This window comes from Drosophila bipectinata, chromosome 4, assembly GCF_030179905.1.
Source record: "Drosophila bipectinata strain 14024-0381.07 chromosome 4, DbipHiC1v2, whole genome shotgun sequence".
Taxonomy (NCBI): Eukaryota; Metazoa; Arthropoda; class Insecta; order Diptera; family Drosophilidae; genus Drosophila; species Drosophila bipectinata.
Window position 1 is genome coordinate 11,304,697 of NC_091740.1, and position 27,460 is coordinate 11,332,156.

The 27,460-nt window shown below is 37.2% G+C and overlaps 1 protein-coding gene across 5 annotated transcripts; it reads right to left on the bottom strand.

The window, feature by feature from the left end:
- On the bottom strand, positions 1-27,460 carry PIP4K (phosphatidylinositol 5-phosphate 4-kinase). 5 transcript variants are annotated; one of them, XM_017251508.3, is made up of 10 exons: positions 27,305-27,460; positions 26,850-27,004; positions 26,688-26,785; positions 24,936-25,185; positions 24,752-24,882; positions 24,535-24,703; positions 24,325-24,476; positions 23,287-23,381; positions 486-550; positions 1-211 (listed from the first exon to the last, which is right to left on the bottom strand). In XM_017251508.3, the coding sequence occupies exons 2-10, from the start codon at positions 26,985-26,987 to the stop codon at positions 95-97; spliced, it is 1,215 nt and encodes a 404-aa protein (XP_017106997.1). In that variant the 5' UTR covers positions 26,988-27,004; positions 27,305-27,460; the 3' UTR covers positions 1-94. The 5 variants fall into 5 exon arrangements, with proteins under 5 accessions (XP_017106997.1, XP_017107005.1, XP_070138463.1 ...); XM_017251516.3 differs by having other exon boundaries at positions 26,850-26,994; positions 27,305-27,459; XM_070282361.1 differs by lacking the exons at positions 1-211; positions 486-550 and adding an exon at positions 20,126-20,163.

The following is a 27,460-nucleotide window of genomic DNA, read 5'->3' on the forward strand; positions in this document are numbered from 1 at the left end:
TTTATTATTATTATTATTATATTATTTATTTTATATAACCTAAAATAATAAATCTTTCACTTTTTTAATATGGAAAATACATGGTAACGTTAATTTATTCTATGGCTTTATCCATAAAGTCTAAGAAACGTTTTGCATATTGTTCGGGATCGCATGTTGATATTCCATCCACATTACTTCCATATTTCACCGTTTTTGCTGCCTTTGCTGCCTGAAAAACAAATAAATTTAATGCTATAAAAAAATCGAACTAAATGAAAATAATTATATTTATAGCTATAAATATTACTATTAAATATCAAGTTAAAGCCCTTATGTCATTTTTAAAACCGAGCCACCGACTAAAATTACAAATTGAAATTCGTTCTTTTTTGGAACGCTAAAACAATAGAAATACATATACCTTATATACGGCCATGGCCCCAAATAACCAATAAATTTAAGCAAGAAAGAAAAAAAACTTTAACAAATGATCCAATACTTACTTGTTTTTTTACGCCGTATTGAGTGAGAACATCAATAATAGCAATAAAGTAAATTTCTCGCTTTTCTGAAAATATAAAATTAGTGATAAATATTAATTTACTATGTGTTATAATAAAGCAAAATGGTTCAGACAAAAAAATTCCAGGCAAAACGGGTCGGGTCATAAACTGCAAAGTTACGTTAAAATATAAATTTTTGGAAAAGAAGCCCCGGTGGTAATCGTTAACTCCTTGGCTTTATTTAGGTGTATAAAATATTTAAGGTGTGTTAAAGCTATTGACTTCGTAAACTTTGTACACGCCTTTTTTTCCTTTGTTTTTTTTGTTTAATTTTTTTAGGTCTTGCTATCTGCGTGGTCTTACGTGGACGAAAGAGGACGGCGGACGGGGGACGGCGCGGAACTGTCCCTGAAACACCACGGGCACACTGCATAGCAGAGAACTGCAAAAATCACTACTTTTTGATTTAATCATATGCCAACTTTTTCAATCAACTCAACTCACTGAACGAAACACAGTGATGAGTAAAAATCAACTCATTTTGCCGTACGCATCATTCCAATCATCTTGTGACCTCGGTTCAAAATTTCTCACTCAATTCAACTCACTGAACAAAAAACAGTGATGAGTGAAAATCAACTCATTTTGCCGTACGCATCACTCCGATCCAAAAAATGTGCAGGTGTATACGAAAGCATCAATGGGATCAACTTGAGTTGAGTGTGGATGACTAAACGATTAGCGACAAGACGACACAATGTGAGCGTTACGACTGCATGTACAATAACAATTTCTATGCCAGCTTCTTGTAGTTTAGCTTGTAGTTTGTAGCGTGTTCTTTTATTTGTTTTTTTTTGGTCAAATTCTTCGTTTTGCTTCATATTACATTTTAGTACTTCATAATTAGTTGCATTTTGTTACTTGATTGATATGGGGGGTATCATTGAAAAAATTCGCGCAAATGAATTGGCTGCCCGACATAAGGGTAGAAGTAATATTTGGAACATATTAACAGAAATTGTTAAGGAGGATGGCGTTGTTCTGGATGGTTTTTTATATTGCCGATCTTGTCATAATCTTGTGAAATACTCACCGAAACAGACTTCAAATTTAAGCCGACATAAATGCTGCAAATTGCTTAAAGAGTCAAACTTGTTGACTACAGCGAAACCAGAGGACAAAAAAGATGCTATTGACGCATGTGTGGAATGGGTGACACAGGACTGCCGACCCTTTTCATCAATTAATGGCAATGGATTTAGGAACATGGCAAAGTTTCTAGTCAATATTGGTGGAAGGTATAAGGAAAGGGTTGATCTTGATGACCTGCTGCCTGATGCAACGACGGTGTCTCGAGCTACGCAAAAGTTGGCGGATGAGAAAAAAAACATGATTAAAGATGAGATAGCCGAAGTTGCTAATAGTGGTGGAGCAACTGCCACAGTTGACTTGTGGACGGACAGTTACGTTCATCGCAACTTTCTTGGTGTCACCTTGCACTACCAAAAAGATTTTAAATTGGTAGATCTCATCTTAGGTGTTAAGTCAATGGACTTCGACCGTTCAACTAGCACAAATGTTTTAAACAAGTTGAACACTTTGTTTGCTGAATTCGGCATATATAATTTGGACCAAATGAAGCTCGTTACCGATCGAGGCACAAATATTGTCAAAGCTTTGCAGAATAAGATTAGGTTAAACTGCAGCAGCCATTTGCTTGCCAACGTTTTGGAGAATTCGTTTAAGGAATCTAAAGAAGTTGCTGAATTAGTAGAAATGTGCAAAAAAATTGTCAAATATTTTAAGAAATTTACAGCTAATTTACAACATCATCTACAAACATCTGTAAAAAATCAATGCCCAACAAGATGGAATTCGAATTTCACAATGTTTAAGTCTATTGCTTATAAACATATCAACCCTAAAACAATTGGTAGACTTATGTAGCGATTTCGAAATAATTTTTAAGAAGCTTCAATTCTGCAGTTCTCCATCCTTGTGTTTTGTGATACCTTCAATTGAAAAAATGAGGCATATTTGCGCGCCACAAGAGGAAGATGTACCGGCACTGGTAACATTAAAAGAAAAGATATGTAATAACGTTAATGAAATTTGGATTCCAAATATTTGTGTGTGGCATAAAGCTGCTTGTTTTTTGTTTCCACCTGCGTTACAAATGCAGCCTAACGATCAAGACGCAAAAAAAAAATTTTACATTTCACAAATTAAGAACTTGGACGTTCCATCAACTAGTTCTGCTCAAATTAGCCCAAGCACACCAAACGGCGATTTCTCAGAATTTTCATTTGAAAGCTCAACTTTTTGTTTTAAAATGGTGGAAGGATAAAGATCAGACATATCCCAGACTCTCAAAATTCGCACTTAAGGATGTAGCCTCAACCTCATGTATGAGGTTGAAAAAATAGATTTTTTTTTTCACATATTTCGATAGTATTGTTTATTAAGAATGTACTGTTAAAGTTTCAAATAAAAATATCAAATAATGACAGAGATACATCCCATAATCGAGAGCGCGCCTACACCGAAAAGTATGAGTTTCTCGGTAGCGTCTAAACTGTGTGCGGCGCAGGTGATTCACAAAATTCTATGGTACCGATCTAGCTGAAATTTGGATATGTTGTTCTAAAAAGTAACACCTCTGTCCCGTACTAGAATCATTTATTTTTAATGATTAGTTTTTTATCATTATCATATTTATCATTAATTTAAGATACATTTTTTAAATTAAAAAAAAAATTTTTTTTGTGAGTTTTCTTTTTTTTTTTATATGTATACTTTGGTTGCTATAAAGTGTATTAAACTACCACTCTACCAAGAATAAATTAAACAAAATATTTTCAAATAGTTTATGATGCCTATAAAAACATATGTGAAAATTGGAACGATCGCATTATTTTTTATTAAAAAAATAATTTTTTTTTAAATAACCTCTAAAAAGTAGGCCGGGACATGGACTACATCCTTAAAGTCCACTCAATGCCGGCAAGTAGTGCTGCTGCAGAGCGCGGCTTTTCTTTGGCTGGAAACGTCATTACTGAAAAGAGGAACCGTCTTTGCCCAAAATCTGTCGACAGCATAATATTTTTAAACTCGTATTATAAAGCATTTGACCATTGATTCTGTTTTTCGATCCTTTAATATAATTTCTTAACAAATTTAAAATCAAAATTAAAAAATGAAAATAAACGCTTTGTTGTAAAATTATTTTCATTGTGTTGCATTTCACCTTCTTCTTCACACATTTCATCTGTGCAAAAAAAGTTCAGTTTGCGTGAATGAGTAAAATCATATTTCCATGAGTAAAATCATTCGAGTTGATTTTTGTGAGTTGAGTGCTATTCTTGTTCAAAAAAATTATTGTTGAACCGAATGAGTAGCGCCCGAAATCATTATGCTGAACACGAGCCGAACAATTTGGAGGGACACAAAACCCTAATTTAAACCCTATTGAGCATTTGGTTTTAACCAATAATTAAGGAGCAATTGTGGGAAAAAGTCCAGGAAGAGTGGTGCTCCATTTAACAAGCAATATGCTCCAATCTTGTGGAGTCTATGCCTCACAGGTGTGCTGCCGTTTTAAAAAACTATGGTAACGGCACAAAATATTAAAACTGAATACATTTCATGATAAATTTTGCTAAACTAGTAAATTTAGAGAAGAATTATTCATTTCATTTCTATTTTTATTTCCAGGTCAAAAACATAAAATTTAACTTTAGTTTAATTTTTTAGCTAAATGAATAAAGCTAAATGGATTTCTGTTTTCTAGTAGTAAGATAGATGTACGAGGGCTGACAATAAAGTAAGGTCTCCAACGCTGCAACTTTGCCGGATCTGGCAACACCGCTGTGTTCCTTGGTTCCCCCACTACCACTTTGCTGCTGGGTGAGGCTTCCCGCTCAGTCTTGGCTGAGCAGCCGTCAACGATGGAGGTACCCCTCGCGTCAGCGTCCAAGTGCGAATTGCGTTCTGTAATATTTTTTTTTTGAATGCGAAAAAGGTGACACCTATTGAAATCCATCGTCAACTAGTTAAAGTTTACGGGGAAAAGTGTATGGACATACGTGCGTAAGTGGTGCCGCGAGTTCAATTCCGGGCGCACTATTGTTCACGACGAGGAGAGAAGTGGCCGACCGTCGGTCTTGGATGCGATTGTTCAAGCAGTGGAGGAAGAAATTCTCAAAAACCACCGTGCGACAATTCTACATGTTTCCCGCCCTGAAAAAACATCTCGGAGGGAAGAAGTTTGATAGTGACGCGGAGGTTCAGAAAGAGGTCAACACCTGGCTGCGCGAGGCGGACGGAGAGTGGTATTCTGCCGGCATAGACAAGTTCATCGTGCGGATGCGCAAGGTGTTGGAAAAAAATGACAATTGTGTAGAAAAGTAGCCAAGACCTTGCCCTTTTCAACGGTGTATCTCTTTTTAAAAATAAATGTCGTTTTTTATGAAAAAAAAAAATTGGAGATCTTACTTTATTGTTAGCCTTCGTATATACTTATATTAAAGAAAAAGTAAAATTTTTTTTTATTTTTTTTTTTTTTAATTTTTAAAAATACGTATTGGAACCCAAAGGGAAAATTCGTTTCTATTATTTTTTAAATCACTGTATATAGTCGGCCGATCCCGGCCGTTCCGACTTATATTCTGCGTGCAAAGAAAAGAAGGGTGTGTGCAAAGTTTCAAGTCGATAGCACACTTTTGGACAAAATTATAATACCCTCTGCAAAGGTATAAAAAAAGTTATTTGGGAGCTACATTCGTGACACATATCAATGTTGTCTCATTAATACTGAATAAAATAGGCCAATTTTATTAAGAAGTTATGAAAATGGTTGAAGTTATAACGCTTTTCCCAAAACAAGTCAATGCAGTCTTGCGAGCGCTCCGGAGTAAGTGTGTAAAAGAAAGGAATAAGCCCAATGGAAGGGCACTCTGTTATTTCAAAGCGCTCGCAAGAAATCAGAAGACACGAATAAAATCATGTGTAAAAATTTCATCCGTTGTGTTTAAAAATATTGGAGATCTTTTTTTTTCAAAAGCAACAATATTAAATTATTACATCGGAAATTTTAAAGTCGGATTAAATTAAGAGTTTAGGAAATTTTAAGCGCAAAAAAGTCTTTAAATCCGTTTTTTTTAATAAACCAAGATTTTTAGGGTGTTACAACTTAATGTACTTTTACTTTTTTTGTAGCATTTTGTTACCCGAGTATGAAAGAGGTCTATATGATGAACATCGTGAAAGTGGTCTTAGCCATTGCAAAACAGCTAAAAAAAAATTGACTTCTAAGAACCCTTAAAAAAATTAGTATTAAAGTTTAAAAATCGAGGCTTTAAAAATGACGAATCTACATAGGATCCAAAATATCTTTAAATTTTAAGTATTTTTTTATATAACTAGTGTTTTTGGCGGAGAAGTTGTTTTTAAGTAGGAAAGCAGTTGGGGGATTAAAAAAAAATTTAAATGCAAGGAAAAATGAAAATTTTAGCTAATTCCTTAGCTGTAGCAAATTCATTCTATAGGCATGCTGTAGGGGGCTGTAGGGGGAGTTCTGCTGCAAGGTGGTAAATAATATTTACAGGTGTCAAAGAGATCAAAGAGATTTCCTTAGGTTAGCATGTATTTGGTTACAAGATGTAACTGTCTTCAAGAGTAACAGCAAAGGAAGAGCATGCATATTCGTATTTGGGTCTAACGAAAGCTTTAAAAAACTTAAGAGCTACGCTGGGTTGGATACCGAAACTGCATCCACTAATCATGTTTAGGAACCGTTTTGTTTTATTGGCCTTATAGAGTGTGTGTCTAACATGGTTGATAGAGGAGTTGTTAGTACTAATGGAAATGTATCACAGATGATTCAGTAGGATTAAAAGTTAGATTAATAGTATAACAAGTTTATTTAAATTGTTTTACTTTCTGATCAAGAATTTCTCTTGCAGTCGTAAAATCTTTGTCAAAATCAATAAGAAAAATATCGTCCGCGTATTGAAAAAGTGAACTTTTAAGGTCTATAATAGTATGAAGGACGGTTGTGTAAAGGTTAAAAAGAATGGAACTGAGGCTGACCTCCTTAACTAACTCCTTTGCCTACAGTACCCTCGGAATTTCCCAAGACAAGGATTCTTTTCTTCAAAAAGTCAATGATAAAATTAATGTAACGGTGTTTGAAACCACAATCAATGAAAACTTTACAAAGAATAAAGATATTAACACAGTCAAAGGCTTTGCTCAGGTCCAGTACTGCTACCACAACATGAAAGCCTTGGCTTTAAGATTGGCAACATTGTTTATCAAGTAATAATGTTCAATAACATCAGTAATACATTATGCTGTTGAGCGGTTTCTCCTGAAGGAAGTAGTTGGTTTTTTGTAATGCGTTCTTCTAAGCTATTTTTAACAAGACCTTGAAGGCACTTAAAAAACTACACTTAACAATCATATAGGTCTGTTGTTGGATATGATAGAAAAATCCATATTTTTTTTGGAACAGGTACGATTTTAATTTTCCTCCATATATCGGGTATTTTGCCTTCGTTAAAAATATTATTCAACATGGAAACACAATTTTGAATTTGCTCGGGAGGTAAAGATAGAAGCATACTGTAAGAAATATTATCTAATCCCTTCGAAGAACTTGGGTTACGTGTCTTGAAAAAGTCTAAAGCTTCATTAGGAGAAAATTATTTTCTATTGATGGTTTCAAATTGGGGGAAATTATAATGAATACGGCCTGAAGGATCTGGAGCTATGGCAATTTGATGAACAAAAAATGTATGGTCCTGGTCGTCAAAAAGTTTCGGCGTGAGCTTAGATTGTTTGTAATATTTTAAGGGTTTTTTTTTTCATAACTCTTTTGGAGACTGAGGGTTAGAGAGCAAATCAGCTAGCTAGCAGCATGTTTTCTTTGCGAGATTTATAAAAAGTTATTTAGTTTTTCATTTGACTCTAGATAAGTGGTCGGCACCCAATACATTAATTAACGATTAACGATTTGATTTTAACGCATTAGTATTAGTATAGAATAGCAGAAAGTAGGCTGTGAGCATGACGTTTAACACATTTATACTCTGTGTGTGTGGCAGAGATCGGGCAGAGAAATTTCCAATGCCCGCGGAATAGGGCCGTGCCGACCACTGCTCTAGATCCAATTCTACATTAAGGGTCAATTTAGTTTTTTAATAAAATTAAATTAAATTTAATTAATTAATTTAATTTAATTTAGTTTTAATATTTTTTTGCCTGCAGCCATTCCTTATTCTAAAAAGCCTTTCACAAGTCTTGTCGCAGTATTTTTATGCCCATGCAGAGGGTATTATAATTTTGTCCACAAGTGTGCAACGCAGTGAAGGAGACATCTCCGACCCTATAAAGTATATATATTCTTGATCAAGATCACCCCCTGAGTTGATATAAGCAGGTCCGTCCGTCTGTCTGTTTCTACGCGAACTAGTCTCTCAGTTTTAAAGCTATCGACTTTGCACGCAGTATATAATTCGGAACGGCAGGGATCAGCCGACTATAACCTATAGCTGACATATAACTGATTGATCGGAAATGGTATAACTTTGCTGTTTTTAGAGTTCTCGAGTTCAAATTATACATGAGAGCAAAATAATATGGATCGGCCGACTATATACTATAGCTGCCGTATAAACGTGAACGCTCGGAAATGACCCAACTTTCATGTTTTTGAAGATAGAAAGCTGGAACTTAGTAAAGATTATATTTTTGCTCAGTTAATCTGACCTACCAAATTTCATAACGGTCGGCCGACTATGTATATCTTATAGCTGTCATATAACTGAACGATCGGAAATGGTTTTTGGTAGGAATACCAACTTTGGTATTTTTGAAGTTTGGGACTTTTTTATGATTTTTTATTATAATAAATTGGGTTATATTATCATATTCTCATAAGGATCGACCAACTATATCCGATGTTTGCGATATATATCCGGTTTTAACTGCAAGGGTATGTCAACTTCGGATGCGCCCGAGGTTAGCTTTCCTTTCTTGTTTTTTTTTTAACGCATATTAAACCTCTAAATTTGTTTGAGTGATGTTGAAAACGCAATTTAGTGCGTTAGAGGATTTAGTGGGTAGGATAACGATAACCCGTGCCGACTTGAATTTTAACTTCTCAATACTTGATTACTACGGTGGGCACGATTGACCAAAAGATGCGCCAACTTATATCGAGAGCGCGCAACCCAAGAAAACAAAAATATAAGAGCAGAAAGACTTTATCACTCCAAAATTAGTAGCGGCACTAGAATATTTATTTTCTATGTTCAGAAGGTCATAAAGGATATGCGATTTTAATTTTAAAAAAATCTTACCTGTTACCTTGGGATACCCTAATGTACAGTTAACATTAACATCGAACCTTTCCCAAATTCGTAAAAAAGTGGCCTCCTGGGAACCTGCATGTCACCATGAAATTCTGACCAATCAAATTATTAAGCCAAAGTCTATTTTTCGCTGCTAGCGTCGCTGTCACCGACAAAGCTTTAGTTATAAGAAGATTGAAATGATGCAATCAGTTTGTAACAGGAAATCCAACTTTCCACGAATCAAATGAACCTTTTCCGTTAAATCACAATATTCTATGATTTTTAAACTGGAAATTCAAAACGTGAATAAACGGAAAAATTTAATTTCTTTTCCTAAACTTTTCTCTGAGCAAATTTTTTTATTTCGAATTTTATTACAAAGTGTTATTACTTTTAAGGACTGATTTGTAAGCAGGATGTTATTAAAAGTTGAGAGCCTGTATAAAATAAGTTGAAGCAAAACAGATAAAAAATCGAAAAAAAAATTTTCCGTTCAGAAAAAATCTAATTTGTTAAAATTTGTGTGATTTTTTCCGATAAAGACGCATTGAAGAACTCGGCCAACCTTTTTTTGCAAGCTGCTATAACTCTACATGGGTAGGAAAATCTGAGTGGTTTTACGTAAGCACCTGCCATGTTGGCCTTATGTCACGGACCCCTCGTGCCTAATGGCTCTTTTCGCATTTGGGTGATAATCCTCAATCGCCACGTAGCTCCCTAAGGCGCCTAACCATAGCCAGGACGAAACGAGTCCTGTGGGCTCTGGCTCCCATGGTACCAGAAATTATCAAAGCCTCTGGTCAGACCACTACCTATTTTAACTCCAGAACAGCCTAAATAGATTAGATTGAATAGAATTATGGGCTGCTTCATAAGGTGTTAATTTCTTATCCACCAATTTAATATACATGGGTTTCTTACTGTAAAGAGGTAATAACTATGAACGGAAGAAAGAACGCAAGTCGCGCCATTCGTTGCTAGTCAGTGACCAGACCGCTCGAAGTTGACCAGCTATGTTCCCAACAATCCCTAAGGACTTGTGTCAAGGCGGAATTGAAGCACCAAGCACAAGTGGGCTTTTGTGCGCGGATTGCTCTATACCCGATAGGGTGACTTTAGGAGCACATGTGTTCGCGTCAAGACCAACAATTACAGAATTCCTACTCACCTAGAGTAGTACCGCGTTCATTTACTTATGGTACTGATCAATGACTCGGAAAATTCACAACTACTGTCCAACTTGGGCCACGATGCAGCCGCTCTCACATATCGCGAACCCTCACAATTAATTTGCAGGAGCCGAGACTTGTTGCATTGTTGTTGTTGTTGTTGTCTTGCATTCACACTCGCCAAAACTGCGCTATATAACGGATAACAGGCTGCAACCATATTATGACCCAACGCATCCGCTTTAGGTAACAATTTCGGCAAATCCACAGGATTAGTGCACTTCGACACTGCATGACCCCCTTGTCGGCGCACTCAAAGCGGTCAAACCCACGTGCGAGCCTGGAAACGACAACGATTAGCTGAACCACTTAATATAGAACCTTTCAGTGTTTAAAGCGGCTAGGGCCTTCTCGCTGTTCTTCACAGTCACATTTGTTATGCCTCCTTTAGCTGCGATCCACGGCTTTATTGCAAGATGCACCGACTTCTTGAAGTCTGTCACGGCCATCTCGTTCGTCAAGTTGTTTTTTTACAGCTCCTCCATGAAATAAAAGACCTTCAGGCCGTTTGACGACCTGGTTTCGCTCGACGCTGAGTTTGACCTCAGCAGACTTTCTTGACGCCTAGACGTAGAGGCCTCCGAGGCTAATTTAAGGCGAATCCGAGGCAGGCGAATTGTGCTCTGCCACGCTTCAGCCCACGCACCCCAAGGACTCGCACTCCTAGGGAGGTGGCGACATGTGGGGCCTCCAATTATGCACCATTTTACCCTCCTGGGCATGAAAATGCCAACTCTAGTGAATCCTTCTTAGGGGAGCCCCTTTGGTCCACTCGCTTGGCCTCGGTCTCTCCCAATAATACAATAGGTTGTTGCTCAGATTTGCATTTCTATTGATGAAATTTTTTCCAGTTGGTATACTGGAATTATACCAACTACGTAGAGGTACCTGGTACGTGTAGAGTACAAGGGTAAATTGTATTCGAGTGAATCTATATAAAATAGAGAAGGAATCACCTTCATCTTCATGAATTTTATGTTTCGTCTTGTGAGAGCAGCGGCTATTGCATATTTGTATCCCTTTATTCATTTTAATAATCTGTTGTATTATATTTAGTTATGGCGGCAGCGGTTGATTGCGCATCTGCGCATGGTGGAACCCATGTCGCGATATGCATTGTCCCCTCTTGTGCTTTGCGCGCCTGGCCTTGTCTCGCCCGGGCGTTTTTCGTATATACGAAATGTTCCTATCTTTTGTCCATTGTGTTCGACCCCTCTATTACAATGCATTTGCTAAGCGGATTTTTGGGTAGGCGTATAGACTCTGTCGTTTGTCTCGTGATATTCCAACGCCATCAAAAAGGATTTATCCAAGTACCGTCTATGGAGCGAATAGTCATAGTTTATACTTTGTTGTTTACACACCTGCGTGTATCGAAGCGGAAAGCTTCGACTCTGCTCCAATGATGATTTTTATTTTTTTTTGAGCGTGCCTTTATTGTTGATGTCAAGGTCGATAGACCAGCTGCCCCGCATGCTCAAGCGTTGGTAACGCCGTGACTCTGCTTCGATGCTGACCTCATTCGCTCGCAATTCCCTTTTTGTTCGACGTTACCATGCAAACTTTTTCAGCACCTTGTGAACTTCTTAGACGCTGCTGAAAAAATTTCTAACGGATATTGTTTAGTCGTAACTTGTTTATAAAAATAATATGTGAGGGAAATACGTAGAACTCGCAACTTGGGCTACTTAGCTATGAGACGGGGCATAGCAAGCTACGAGCAAATAAAATAACCCCCAACGAGCCCGAGCTGCAAGATATCTACGTGTGTTCCTTACGCCCTCATATTTTTATAAGAAATATTTGAATTGTACCGCCTAAAGATATTTTCGCTCTGTTAAGTACTCGTTCTTGTCGCTGCGTCGCAGTTTCGAATGAAAGAAGAGAAGGAGCAGATAGAAACTAGTAATAAATGAACTTCCATTAAATTCGGTTGATGCGTTTCTACTGGGACCATAGTTACTGGCCTGAAACAGGATTTTCGCAGTTTGCCATTTGGAGCAAACATTTTTTGTCGCCACCGGGTGGACTCAGAAGGACTTATCATCATATAAACATAGCAGATCAGCTATGTAATGCCTCACGCATTTGTGTGTCCTATCTTTGTATTTCAGGCTCTACTAAATTTAACGGTTCTTCATATGTAGAACTGTCCATTTGAAGAAAGTTTTTTAAATCCATAGGAGACGTTTTATGCAACTCCTTTAAAAGCTTCGGATGTGTGAGTTTTAGCCACATTGCGTACCATTCCTTCATCCACATACTGTGCTTCCTTTTTTTTGCCTTCATTTTGTTTTTTCCTTTTTTCTAAGCAAATACTTATTGCCATAAGAAGCGTTGGGGACCGTGAATGCATACCAAATAACTGAGACCAATTACCCAAAGGCACTGGCCGCCTTAAATCGGGTGTACGACAATCAAGGTTTAATTTTTTTATATTGTATTTCACGCCTCTTTTACATCCCCCCAAAACAGGGGCCGTCCGCCTTGTCACTGCGTCACATGATAGACACTTTCACAGCTATCTACGAATCCTTGCTTTCACTAGGCAGTGACAAGGTAATAGCAAATGCAAGGCTCATACGCATCTTCATGACCAAAGTGGACGCAAAAACTAAGTCTAGAGGGAAGAAAGTTTAGACTTTCAAAACATCCCATTATGGCAGGATTGCCAAGATGCACTCAATAAACGCTACCAAAATTTAGCAGCAGATGAAGCTACGTCAAGCACGAAAAAGTCTCGTAAGCTGGGGCGGCCAAATTCTTTAATTCTTTAGTAAAACTTCCTTGTCCGTTGCCAATACCACTCGAACCCAGGATCCAAAATGCTATTATTGCAAAGCTGTGGATCACTAAATTCACGCGTGCAGTTTGTTTGTGGCCGCAACAGTCGCTACACGATTCAAATTCGCTAAGACAATCCCATTGCGCATAAACTGCTTAAGGAAAGGGCATTCCGTTCTTTCGTGTCAATGCTCTAAGTGCCGCGTGAGTTCGAAACCACATCATTCACTACTTCATAGATACAGCTACGACTCTTCACCGTCCGAACTAGCTTCCACTTAAGAGAAGATTGTGACACAACCTTTGACCACCTCTGCCGTTCACCACGCCATGACAGCCGACTCAAATCAGATTGTATTAGCTACACCCCTTGTTAACATTACAGGTAGCAATGGTCAAATGCATATTTCTCGTGTGCTTTTAGATTCCGGGTCACAGGTAAACTTTATAACAGAGGAGTTATCCAAAATTCTAAAACTTAAGCGTGATCGAAAAGACACAAACCTTTTTTATGATTTTTTATTATAATAAATTGGGTTATATTATCATATTCTCATAAGGATCGACCAACTATATCCGATGTTTGCGATATATATCCGGTTTTAACTGCAAGGGTATGTCAACTTCGGATGCGCCCGAGGTTAGCTTTCCTTTCTTGTTTTTTTTTTAACGCATATTAAACCTCTAAATTTGTTTGAGTGATGTTGAAAACGCAATTTAGTGCGTTAGAGGATTTAGTGGGTAGGATAACGATAACCCGTGCCGACTTGAATTTTAACTTCTCAATACTTGATTACTACGGTGGGCACGATTGACCAAAAGATGCGCCAACTTATATCGAGAGCGCGCAACCCAAGAAAACAAAAATATAAGAGCAGAAAGACTTTATCACTCCAAAATTAGTAGCGGCACTAGAATATTTATTTTCTATGTTCAGAAGGTCATAAAGGATATGCGATTTTAATTTTAAAAAAATCTTACCTGTTACCTTGGGATACCCTAATGTACAGTTAACATTAACATCGAACCTTTCCCAAATTCGTAAAAAAGTGGCCTCCTGGGAACCTGCATGTCACCATGAAATTCTGACCAATCAAATTATTAAGCCAAAGTCTATTTTTCGCTGCTAGCGTCGCTGTCACCGACAAAGCTTTAGTTATAAGAAGATTGAAATGATGCAATCAGTTTGTAACAGGAAATCCAACTTTCCACGAATCAAATGAACCTTTTCCGTTAAATCACAATATTCTATGATTTTTAAACTGGAAATTCAAAACGTGAATAAACGGAAAAATTTAATTTCTTTTCCTAAACTTTTCTCTGAGCAAATTTTTTTATTTCGAATTTTATTACAAAGTGTTATTACTTTTAAGGACTGATTTGTAAGCAGGATGTTATTAAAAGTTGAGAGCCTGTATAAAATAAGTTGAAGCAAAACAGATAAAAAATCGAAAAAAAAATTTTCCGTTCAGAAAAAATCTAATTTGTTAAAATTTGTGTGATTTTTTCCGATAAAGACGCATTGAAGAACTCGGCCAACCTTTTTTTGCAAGCTGCTATAACTCTACATGGGTAGGAAAATCTGAGTGGTTTTACGTAAGCACCTGCCATGTTGGCCTTATGTCACGGACCCCTCGTGCCTAATGGCTCTTTTCGCATTTGGGTGATAATCCTCAATCACCACGTAGCTCCCTAAGGCGCCTAACCATAGCCAGGACGAAACGAGTCCTGTGGGCTCTGGCTCCCATGGTACCAGAAATTATCAAAGCCTCTGGTCAGACCACTACCTATTTTAACTCCAGAACAGCCTAAATAGATTAGATTGAATAGAATTATGGGCTGCTTCATAAGGTGTTAATTTCTTATCCACCAATTTAATATAAATGGGTTTCTTACTGTAAAGAGGTAATAACTATGAACGGAAGAAAGAACGCAAGTCGCGCCATTCGTTGCTAGTCAGTGACCAGACCGCTCGAAGTTGACCAGCTATGTTCCCAACAATCCCTAAGGACTTGTGTCAAGGCGGAATTGAAGCACCAAGCACAAGTGGGCTTTTGTGCGCGGATTGCTCTATACCCGATAGTGTGACTTTAGGAGCACATGTGTTCGCGTCAAGACCAACAATTACAGAATTCCTACTCACCTAGAGTAGTACCGCGTTCATTTACTTATGGTACTGATCAATGACTCGGAAAATTCACAACTACTGTCCAACTTGGGCCACGATGCAGCCGCTCTCACATATCGGGAACCCTCACAATTAATTTGCAGGAGCCGAGACTTGTTGCATTGTTGTTGTTGTTGTTGTCTTGCATTCACACTCGCCAAAACTGCGCTATATAACGGATAACAGGCTGCAACCATATTATGACCCAACGCAACCGCTTAAGGTAACAATTTCGGCAAATCCACAGGATTAGTGCACTTCGACACTGCATGACCCCCTTGTCGGCGCACTCAAAGCGGTCAAACCCACGTGCGAGCCTGGAAACGACAACGATTAGCTGAACCACTTAATATAGAACCTTTCAGTGTTTAAAGCGGCTAGGGCCTTCTCGCTATTCTTCACAGTCACATTTGTTATGCCTCCTTTAGCTGCGATCCACGGCTTTATTGCAAGATGCACCGACTTCTTGAAGTCTGTCACGGCCATCTCGTTCGTCAAGTTGTTTTTTTACAGCTCCTCCATGAAATAAAAGACCTTCAGGCCGTTTGACGACCTGGTTTCGCTCGACGCTGAGTTTGACCTCAGCAGACTTTCTTGACGCCTAGACGTAGAGGCCTCCGAGGCTAATTTAAGGCGAATCCGAGGCAGGCGAATTGTGCTCTGCCACGCTTCAGCCCACGCACCCCAAGGACTCGCACTCCTAGGGAGGTGGCGACATGTGGGGCCTCCAATTATGCACCATTTTACCCTCCTGGGCATGAAAATGCCAACTCTAGTGAATCCTTCTTAGGGGAGCCCCTTTGGTCCACTCGCTTGGCCTCGGTCTCTCCCAATAATACAATAGGTTGTTGCTCAGATTTGCATTTCTATTGATGAAATTTTTTCCAGTTGGTATACTGGAATTATACCAACTACGTAGAGGTACCTGGTACGTGTAGAGTACAAGGGTAAATTGTATTCGAGTGAATCTATATAAAATAGAGAAGGAATCACCTTCATCTTCATGAATTTTATGTTTCGTCTTGTGAGAGCAGCGGCTATTGCATATTTGTATCCCTTTATTCATTTTAATAATCTGTTGTATTATATTTAGTTATGGCGGCAGCGGTTGATTGCGCATCTGCGCATGGTGGAACCCATGTCGCGATATGCATTGTCCCCTCTTGTGCTTTGCGCGCCTGGCCTTGTCTCGCCCGGGCGTTTTTCGTATATACGAAATGTTCCTATCTTTTGTCCATTGTGTTCGACCCCTCTATTACAATGCATTTGCTAAGCGGATTTTTGGGTAGGCGTATAGACTCTGTCGTTTGTCTCGTGATATTCCAACGCCATCAAAAAGGATTTATCCAAGTACCGTCTATGGAGCGAATAGTCATAGTTTATACTTTGTTGTTTACACACCTGCGTGTATCGAAGCGGAAAGCTTCGACTCTGCTCCAATGATGATTTTTATTTTTTTTTGAGCGTGCCTTTATTGTTGATGTCAAGGTCGATAGACCAGCTGCCCCGCATGCTCAAGCGTTGGTAACGCCGTGACTCTGCTTCGATGCTGACCTCATTCGCTCGCAATTCCCTTTTTGTTCGACGTTACCATGCAAACTTTTTCAGCACCTTGTGAACTTCTTAGACGCTGCTAAAAAAATTTCTAACGGATATTGTTTAGTCGTAACTTGTTTATAAAAATAATATGTGAGGGAAATACGTAGAACTCGCAACTTGGGCTACTTAGCTATGAGACGGGGCATAGCAAGCTACGAGCAAATAAAATAACCCCCAACGAGCCCGAGCTGCAAGATATCTACGTGTGTTCCTTACGCCCTCATATTTTTATAAGAAATATTTGAATTGTACCGCCTAAAGATATTTTCGCTCTGTTAAGTACTCGTTCTTGTCGCTGCGTCGCAGTTTCGAATGAAAGAAGAGAAGGAGCAGATAGAAACTAGTAATAAATGAACTTCCATTAAATTCGGTTGATGCGTTTCTACTGGGACCATAGTTACTGGCCTGAAACAGGATTTTCGCAGTTTGCCATTTGGAGCAAACATTTTTTGGCGCCACCGGGTGGACTCAGAAGGACTTATCATCATATAAACATAGCAGATCAGCTATGTAATGCCTCACGCATTTGTGTGTCCTATCTTTGTATTTCAGGCTCTACTAAATTTAACGGTTCTTCATATGTAGAACTGTCCATTTGAAGAAAGTTTTTTAAATCCATAGGAGACGTTTTATGCAACTCCTTTAAAAGCTTCGGATGTGTGAGTTTTAGCCACATTGCGTACCATTCCTTCATCCACATACTGTGCTTCCTTTTTTTTGCCTTCATTTTGTTTTTTTCCTTTTTTCTAAGCAAATACTTATTGCCATAAGAAGCGTTGGGGACCGTGAATGCATACCAAATAACTGAGACCAATTACCCAAAGGCACTGGCCGCCTTAAATCGGGTGTACGACAATCAAGGTTTAATTTTTTTATATTGTATTTCACGCCTCTTTTACATCCCCCCAAAACAGGGGCCGTCCGCCTTGTCACTGCGTCACATGATAGACACTTTCACAGCTATCTACGAATCCTTGCTTTCACTAGGCAGTGACAAGGTAATAGCAAATGCAAGGCTCATACGCATCTTCATGACCAAAGTGGACGCAAAAACTAAGTCTAGAGCGAAGAAAGTTTAGACTTTCAAAACATCCCATTATGGCAGGATTGCCAAGATGCACTCAATAAACGCTACCAAAATTTAGCAGCAGATGAAGCTACGTCAAGCACGAAAAAGTCTCGTAAGCTGGGGCGGCCAAATTCTTTAATTCTTTAGTAAAACTTCCTTGTCCGTTGCCAATACCACTCGAACCCAGGATCCAAAATGCTATTATTGCAAAGCTGTGGATCACTAAATTCACGCGTGCAGTTTGTTTGTGGCCGCAACAGTCGCTACACGATTCAAATTCGCTAAGACAATCCCATTGCGCATAAACTGCTTAAGGAAAGGGCATTCCGTTCTTTCGTGTCAATGCTCTAAGTGCCGCGTGAGTTCGAAACCACATCATTCACTACTTCATAGATACAGCTACGACTCTTCACCGTCCGAACTAGCTTCCACTTAAGAGAAGATTGTGACACAACCTTTGACCACCTCTGCCGTTCACCACGCCATGACAGCCGACTCAAATCAGATTGTATTAGCTACAGCCCTTGTTAACATTACAGGTAGCAATGGTCAAATGCATATTTCTCGTGTGCTTTTAGATTCCGGGTCACAGGTAAACTTTATAACAGAGGAGTTATCCAAAATTCTAAAACTTAAGCGTGATCGAAAAGACACAAACCTTTTTGGAATAGGTCAATCAGCCATGTAGTTCAAGCAACTATACACTCCCGAACACAGGCATTTCAATTAGATGCTGAACTTATTTTTCTGAAGTCAATATCATCGTCCCAACCAGAGAGGGCAGTTCAAGGGTTAGACTGGAACCTCCCTGACAACATAAAGTTAACTGATCCACTGTTCCACAAACCTCAGAGAATTGACATATTGCTTGGTGCTGACGCATTTTTTGAGTTGTTAAAGGAAGGGAAATTTAAGCTGGAAACATACGGTCCAGTCCTACAAAATACCGTTTTTGGATGGATCGTATCAGGTCGGTGCAACTCATCAAAACCAAATTTCAAATAGGCTTGAACATTGAGGTGTTGAGCGCGGTTCAAGATCATTGCAGTTTAGACATGTTGGTTCAAAAATTCTGGGAAATAGATAGTCTCCTGAGCATTGCACAGAATAAAATTTACACTCCTGAGCAAATTATGTGCGAAAAAGCATTCATCGAGAGTATTGTTCGGTTACCCTCCGGTCGACTTCACGTTTCATTGCCATTTAAGTCCAGCCCTACTTGTTTCGGCTCGTCGTTTGAAATCGCAAAAAGGCGGTTCTTAGCACTAGAAAGGAGGATGTCCAATAACCCAGAAATAAATTCTATGTACGTTGCCTTTATGAAGGAGTACATTTTCTTAGACCACATGACGTTGGTCAATGATGAAATTCCGACTGAGCCTCATTTCTTCATTCCTTATCAATGTGTGCTCAGACCGCAAAGTTCAAGCACTAAACTTAGAGTGATTTTTGAACAGCCCTGTCTATACGCTACATTGCTAAGGTTTCGTCTTCGCAAATACGCTATTACAGCAGATATCGTCAAAATGTACAGACAAGTGGAAATAACTGAATCCCATCGTAATTTTCAACTAATAGTATGGAGACAGTATAAGGATGAAAAATTACAAGTCTATCGCTTGATTACCATTACATACGGCACGGCCTGCGCACCGTTCTTAGCTATCCGCTGCCTCAAGTACCTTAGTGAGATATATTCAGTTTCTCACCCTCTAGGATCCTTAGTCTTATCGAATAGCTTCTACGTTGACGATCTTTTGTCAGGCGCGGATACAATCGAAGAACTTACGTCGATGCGAAACGAAGCAGTTGAAATCTTAGGCTCGGCCGGGCTTGTTCTTTCGAAGTGGGCAACCAACTGTGAGCAGCTAATAGATCTTCTAATAGATCAGTCTACAGATGTATCTGTCGGGGAGCACGAAGAGACAAAGGCGTTAGGCCTCGTTTGGAACCCAAAACATGACATCTTTAAGTTTTCTTTGCGAGAGATGTGTACAAGCAATGCACCAACAAAAAGATCTATGTTATCCCTTACTGCTTGCATATATGATCCTCTCGGGCTTATCTGTCCTGTTGTCACAAAGGCCAAAATTTTTATACAACAGATTCGGCTGCTTAAGATAGAGTGGGATGATCCAATTTCTGACAGTCTTCAGCAGTCACAATGACAATCGATCACAATTGGTTTGGAAGAGTTGGATACATCAACTATATCACTCCAAAATTAGTAGCGGCACTAGAAGGTATCGGAGATTTTGTATAGGTATATTCTTGAAGCTACTATTGAGGCACTTGGATACAATACTGATGAGTTTCCAATAAGTAAGTCCTTTATCAAAGAATTCGCACCGTAAAACGAAAAGATGGCGCGGAATCCATTAAAAATGATTTTCAAAACGAGATTCCAGAGTTTGATACTTCGACATCAAGTCGGCACGGGTTTTTCTGATTCAATCGCCAGAATATTTATTTTCTGTGTTCATAAGGTCATTTGGAAAGAAAATAGAGGGTATGCGATTTTAATTAAAAAAAAAAAAAAACAAGAAAGGAAAGCTAACTTCGGGCGGAGCCGAAGTTTATATACTTTTGCAGTTAAAACCGGTTATATATCGCAAAAACCGGATATTGTTGGCCGATCCCTATGAGAATATCATAATATAACCAATTAATTACAATAAAATATCTAACAAAAAAAAGTACCAAGCTTCTCTATCTTCTTCTATCTTCAAAAATACGAAAGTTGATATTTCTACCAAATACCATTTCCGATCGTTCAGTTATATGGCAGCTATGGGATATAGTCGGCCGATCCTAATGAAATTTGGTAGGTTGGATCAACTGACCAAAAATATAATCTGTACTAAGTTTCAGCTTTCTACCTATCTATTTCAGCTTTCAAAAACACGAAAGTTGGGTCGTTTTCGATCGTTCAGTCATATGGCAGCTATAAGATATAGTCGACCGATCCTTATGAAATTTGGCATGTCGTAATGTTTTGCCGAAAATAGCTCTCGTGTCAAATTTAAACTCTCTAACTCTAAAAACACCAAAGTTATACCATTTCCGATCAATCAGTTATATGGCAGCTATAGGATATAGTCCGATCCGAGCCGTTCCGACTTATATACTGCGTGCAAAGGAAAGAAGGGTGTGTGCAAAGTTTCAAGACGATAACTTTAAAACTGAAAGACTAGTTCGCGTAGAAACGGACAGACAGACGGACATGCTCATATCAACTCAGGAGGTGATCCTGATCAAGAATATATATACTTTATAGGGTCGGAGATGTCTCCTTCACTGCGTTGCACACTTTTGGACAAAATTATAATACCCTTTTCAAGGTTATAAACTAGCATTCTTAGCATTTCTTCGACTAGCATTCCAGTACGACCATGATTTTAAATATTTTGCTTGGAATAAGTAATTACTGGTACTTTGGAAAAAGAATGCCTGTATTGTCATGCACTCAAATTTAAAAATGAGCCAGTTGGGATGTGTTACTCATCACGAAAAGTACAACTACCCGAAATGAAAAACCACTTGAACCATTGCGCGGCATACTTCTCGGTACAGATCCAGTTTCTACCCTGTTCCTTGAAGCCAATTCGTACATTCACTTCATGCTTCCAAATGACATCGTTTTTACTCATCACAGATATGAATCGTGAACAGATATCGTGAAATCGTCACAGATATGAACAGTACGATACTATAGAAGACAGGCATTGTTCGTCGCAATGTTCCACAACATTGGGGGGAAATACAATTAAAAATTTATTTTTTTCGAAAAATTTTTTTTTGTCTTAATATACTCTAAATATATCTGAGAATAAGCCTTTAAAAGCATAAAGCTGTCCGGTACTTATTTTCAAAGTAATACGCAATTTAGTGAGTGCGTGTCAGTGGTAAACTTTAAACGCTTCTACTGAAAAGTCGTGTTTTCAAAGTCGCCGTGCAATGTACAGGTCAGAGATTTCATTTAAATCGAATGCGGTTTTTTGCTTTATGTTTGAAATGAAATTCTCCACAACATGAATTAAAGGATTTTTCATATTTATACCCTTGCAGAGGGTATTATAATTTTGGTCAAAAGTGTGCAACGCAGTGAAGGAGACATCTCCGACCCTATAAAGTATATATATTCTTGATCAGGATCACCTCCTGAGTTGATATAAGCATGTCCGTCTGTCCGTCTGTCTGTTTCTACGCAAACTAGTCTCTCAGTTTTAAAGCTATCGACTTGAAACTTTGCACACACCCTTCTTTCCTTTGCACGCAGTATATAAGTCGGAACGGCCCGGATCGGCCGACTATATCATATAGCTGCCATATAACTGATTGATCGGAAATGGTATAACTTTGGTGTTTTTAGAGTTAGAGAGTTCAAATTTGACATGAGAGCTATTTTTGGCAAAATAATACGACATGTTAAATTTCGTAAGGATCGGCCGACTATATCCTATAGCTGCCATATAACTGAACGATCGGAAATGACCCAACTTTCGTGTTTTTGAAGATAGAAAGCTGGAACTTGGTACAGATTATATTTTTGGTCAGTTAATCCGACCTACCAAATTTCATTAGGATCGGCCGACTATATCCTATAGCTGCCATATAACTGAACGATCGGAAATGGTATTTGGTAGAAATATCAACTTTCGTATTTTTGAAGATAGAAGTTTGGGACTTTGTTTAGATTTTGTATTGTAATAAATTGGATTATATATTCCTATTCCCATAAGGATCGGCCAACTATATCCGATGTTTGCGATATATATCCGGTTTTAACTGCAAGGGTATATAAACTTCGGCTCCGCCCGAAGTTAGCATTCCTTTCTTGTTATTTGTTGTAACATGTTTTTTTGACGAACAAAGTCGAAAAAAAGTGTGTTTTTTTTAAACATTTTTTTTCAATTTCAAATTTTTTAATGGAAAAACCATTTTTTTACATATGAAATAATTCATGTTGTGCGCTGTACCTCTAAGTTTAATGCCCAGTTGCTGTTTTTTGTTTTAGACGTGATCCTGGGCCTGGAGACTGCACGGCGCAAAGTTTATTTCCCAAAACACGACTCCACATTATTGATCATAAATGGGCTTAATTACAATATTTTTCGAAAAACTTGACTGATTTTTATTGCCCAATAATTTTCTAATAACATGCAAAAAGAATCGCTAAGATTCATTCAATTCCCTACTTGCATTTCACTCCCAAAGATAGGCCTCATTTTAGGCCTTTTAATTGTATTTCCCCCCTTAATGACGAACAAAAAATTATTAAATTACGACCGCATTTTATGCACCAGGTGGAATTGGCAAAACATTCCTTATTTCCATTCCGTTATTCCACGCTCAACGAACGCTAATTAAATTATTGCTTGCTTAAAATCATCGCGACTGGGGATTGATGTTGAAAAAGTACAACTGACGTCTTCGTCATATGCTAAACAACTGTTCTCTAAACAACTGTTAGATATTGTTTTGTAAAAAAGGGGCAAGTTCCTAGTTTTTAAAAATTTATCTTTTTCAAATATGGTTTTACTAAAAAGGAAACTACAATTAAGTTAAGAAATTAAGTTACATTTTTAGGATTTACCTTCAATGCTTGGAATGGCATATATATCAACTTCATAAACAACTTCTTTATATTGAGCACCTCTTGGAGAATCCGGAGGAGTGTTATACGTCCAGCTATAAAAAAAGAATATGAAAAAATATGAAACAGTTATAAACGAGAAAGAATAGGATACTTCGGCTACAGCCGAATTATTATTAATTATAATTATGGTGAAAGGTGTGCAAAGCAAAGAACCTCCGACACTATAAAGTATATATCAACACACTTCCGCAAAAGTATATAAGACATAAACTCAAATGTACAGTGAAAGTTTTTAGCAGAAGCTTGTTAGAAAGGTAATAGCAAATATAGAATTTAATATTTCATTTTGTTAAAATTTTTAATTAAACTCTATTCTGAATTTATATGCATGTCCGTTTCTACGCGAGCTAGTCTCTAAGTTTTAAAAATATTGACTTAAAACTTGGTCGGAAACGACCAAATAGTTTCTATTTTCGTATCCGAGTTTCGTCTCCGATCTTAACTGCAAGGGTATATGAAAAGATATAGTGAAACGATCCTTATGAGTATAAGGATAATACCTTATCATAATATAACCAATTTATTACAATAAAGCTAAATAAAAGTACCAAGCTTCTATCTTAAAAAAAAAAAACAAAAGTTGATATTTCTACCAAATACCACTTCCAATCGTTCTGTTTTTGCCAAAATTAACTCTCTAACTAAAAACTAAAAACACCAAAGTTATACCATTTCCGATCAATCAGTTACATGGCAGCCATAGGATATAGTCGGTCGAACCCCGATCGTTCCTACTTATATACTGCGTGCAAAGGAAAGAAGGGTGTGTGCAAGTTGCAAGACGATAGCTTTAAAATTGAGAGACTAGTTTGCGTAGAAACAGACAGACGGACATGCTCATATCAACTCAAGAGGTGATCCTGATCAAGAGTATATATACTTTATAGGATCGGAGATGTCTCCTTCACTGCGTTGCACACTTTTGGACAAAATTATAATATTCAGCAAGGGTATAAAAATTAATGTTATATTTACCGTTCACCACTATCACACTCCTCACTCTCACTATTTTCGCTACGTCCAGCTGCTTGGTTATGATCTCCGTGTAAAGCTTCCTCTTCAGCACGCACAGAATCGTGCACTCCAACCAATAAAGAATAGTCCATGATATGTAGCTTAGTCAGAAGCTAAATATAAAGAATTATATTCTTACATCATATTCTTAATATATTCAAACATTCTTACATCGACATCATTGCTCAGGGTTTCCATTAGTTTAAATTTTGCTTCTTCTCCAATTTCTAATTTTACTTTCTGTTTTATAAAATCATTATCTTTAAAAGTCGGTAAATGTTTTTCTAGTTCTTTCTCAGATGCTTCACGATCTACAGTACTGCCTTTTAAATCAAATTTTCTGTAAAATAATTTATTATTATATATATTTATATAAATGGTTTCATACTTGTGAATTGTCAAGTGCGAGCTGAAAACATTCCGCGTGACAACAAAATAATATTGCACACTTTCCACTGTGATACGGTACATTCCCAAATATTGCGGTAAAAGAGTTTTACCATGCCTCTCAACTACATACTAAAAAAAATATATTAAAAAAGATTGTATCGTAAAAATATAATTATACCTACGGGATGATATTGCTTTAAAAAAGCGTGCATACGCTCTATTTCTTCAGAGGTTAAACTTTTTATTATAAAAAATTTATCATAGCTTTGATAGAACTGTGCTCCTGATTTTCCAGAGGAATCGATTTTGATAGGTTGTGAACGTGTCAATGATTCTCGGAAATCCACATCATCAACCCCAAATCTTTCTCGCAAGTTTCGAAAAACCAAGGGGCAATACTCTTTTACTTTAAAGTGTGACGGCATATTTTCCCTTAAAAAAATACAACAAAAACAAATAAAGGAAGGCTAGAGAATAATAAAGTTAGATGGAACAGATGGTTATATACCCTTGCAGATTCTAATGGTTAACAAAGTTCTGTTGCTAGAAATATCGTAGAATATTTCTATAGAAATAGAAGTATCGTAGGCTTTAACTCAAGAAACCAGTAAGTATTAAGACTAAATATTTTTAACCATTGCATACTAATAGTTTCGAAACTACGCAAGTTTTCCAAACAAATCTGTCAACATTTATTTATACTTATGATATTATATATAATCCCTAGACCGAACTTTTTCGTCTTAAAAGAGCCACAGATTTGAGTTTAACTTTTGCGTTCTAATAGATTTTTCTCCCCCAGGCAACTTAGTTTCTCTGATTATGCAACAAGTAAAGGAATAAAGCAGGGGTGCCCAAGCTCAGCACAGGCAGAGCAAACTTCAATACCAATGCAAAAAATCACCAATACATTGGAGCGAGAACATTTTTTTTTCCATTACATTTCAATATTAAAGAAATATAAAAATAATCATTAAAAAAAAATTAAAAACTGTAATAAAATTATAGATAAAAGAAATTTATAGCTCCGATGTTAACCATTCTGTTTGAGAACTCAACCAAAAGTGATTTTCTGCAGTGAAAAGTTTTCGACAATACAAAGACGAAATGCCTTTTTTATTAGTACGAAAAACTGAGAAACTATACATTTGTGGTTGTATAGCTCGGCAACAATCAAAGAGAGTGGGAAAAAACGAAAAATGGTTTTTGTATTTGGCCTTTGCCTATGCTGAGAGCAACACACGTATATGACATTTCATTTCCCATATGAAAGAGCAATTCCAACAAAAAAGAAGCACCGATAGCAATGGGGCTGGGCACCCCTGGAATGAAGCAACAAATATAGAGAAATACATTAACTAAGCATGAATATATTTTTTAAACTAAAATGCCTTTTTTCAGGGTATTTTTGAACTCTCTTAAACGATATTATAATTTTGGTCAAAAGTGTGCAACGTAGCGAAGAACCCCATAAGATACATTCTTGATCAGGCTCACCCCTTAAGTTGTTATAAGCATGTCAGTCTGTTTTTCTGTTTTTACGAAAACTTGTCTCCCAGTTTTAAAGTTATCCACTTCAAACTTTGCACATTCCCTTTGTGCCTTGGCACGCAATAAATACATAAGTTAAAACGCAGTATTTACCACAGTAAGGTTTTCCTGCCATTTAACTGAACAATCGGAAATTAACCAACTTTGGAGTTTTTAACAATAGAAGCTTTGATACAATTTTTAAGAAATTTGTATTCTAATAAATTATTAATGAAATTTTCAACGATGTCCGATTTTTGAGATATATATCCGATCGTGCCCTTAATAAGTATCCATATACTTAACTGCAAGGATATATCAACTTCGGATCTGGCCGAAATTAACTTTCCTTTCTTGTATATTTGTATTTTTAATTTTAATCATGTAATCAACTCTATTCATACTTGTTGAACAAGTGATTATCAACTTTTATTTTGGAATAAGCCCGAAAGTCATCTGGCAGCAGCATAACAGGTATATTTACATGGCTCAGCTCATTAATCTGAAATTAAAAATAAATTAATGCAAGTTGCTTGCTAAAAGAATATACACACATAAGTACTCACAGTGTGATTGATTCCCCACATAAAAACGCTTAGAATCGGTTCATTCGCTCTAAACAGTTTAACTTTTTGATGTTTTACTCTAAAATGTTTTTTTTTCAATATGCGTGGCTGAGAAGTGGATGAAATCTTTTTGTCCATGGTTTCGCTGTGTACGTCTTGAAAAACAATATGCAAATACATACATGTGTATGTAAAAGTATTATATCAAATTAAATTAGAATAAATATCCCACCAGATGAAAGAATTTAAAGATAGATATTAAAAATATAAGCTACATTAATTATAATTAAAATAACATTAATGTTAATTAAGATTAAATATAAGTTTAAGACATTAAGATTAATGTTTGTTAAATAATTTTCCCTTAATACCTGTGTAAAAATGTTTATTGTTTGTTCAAAGCATATGTACATTTGTATTTATATAAAAGTGTAATTTGTTTATTTAATACTTACGATGAGATTAGATACGATTTATTATATTATGCATCGGTTAGTTAAGCTATTCTTGCAATAATAAGTAATTTTCATCAATTCTTCGGTATTATATGAATAAACTCTAATATATTTGTCTACAGTGTAGCCAGGATTAGAAATTCCAAAAATCTAAAG

Coding starts and splice junctions, on each gene's coding strand:
- PIP4K (XM_017251508.3), bottom strand. CDS start 26,987: ATGGACAAAAAGATTTCATCCACTTCTCAGCCACGCATATTGAAAAAA. Junction 26,786..26,849: donor TGTGGGGAATCAATCACACT/GTGAGTACTTAT, acceptor TTTTAATTTCAG/ATTAATGAGCTGAGCCATGT. Junction 25,186..26,687: donor GATAATCACTTGTTCAACAA/GTATGAATAGAG, acceptor TATTTTTTTAAG/GGAAAATATGCCGTCACACT.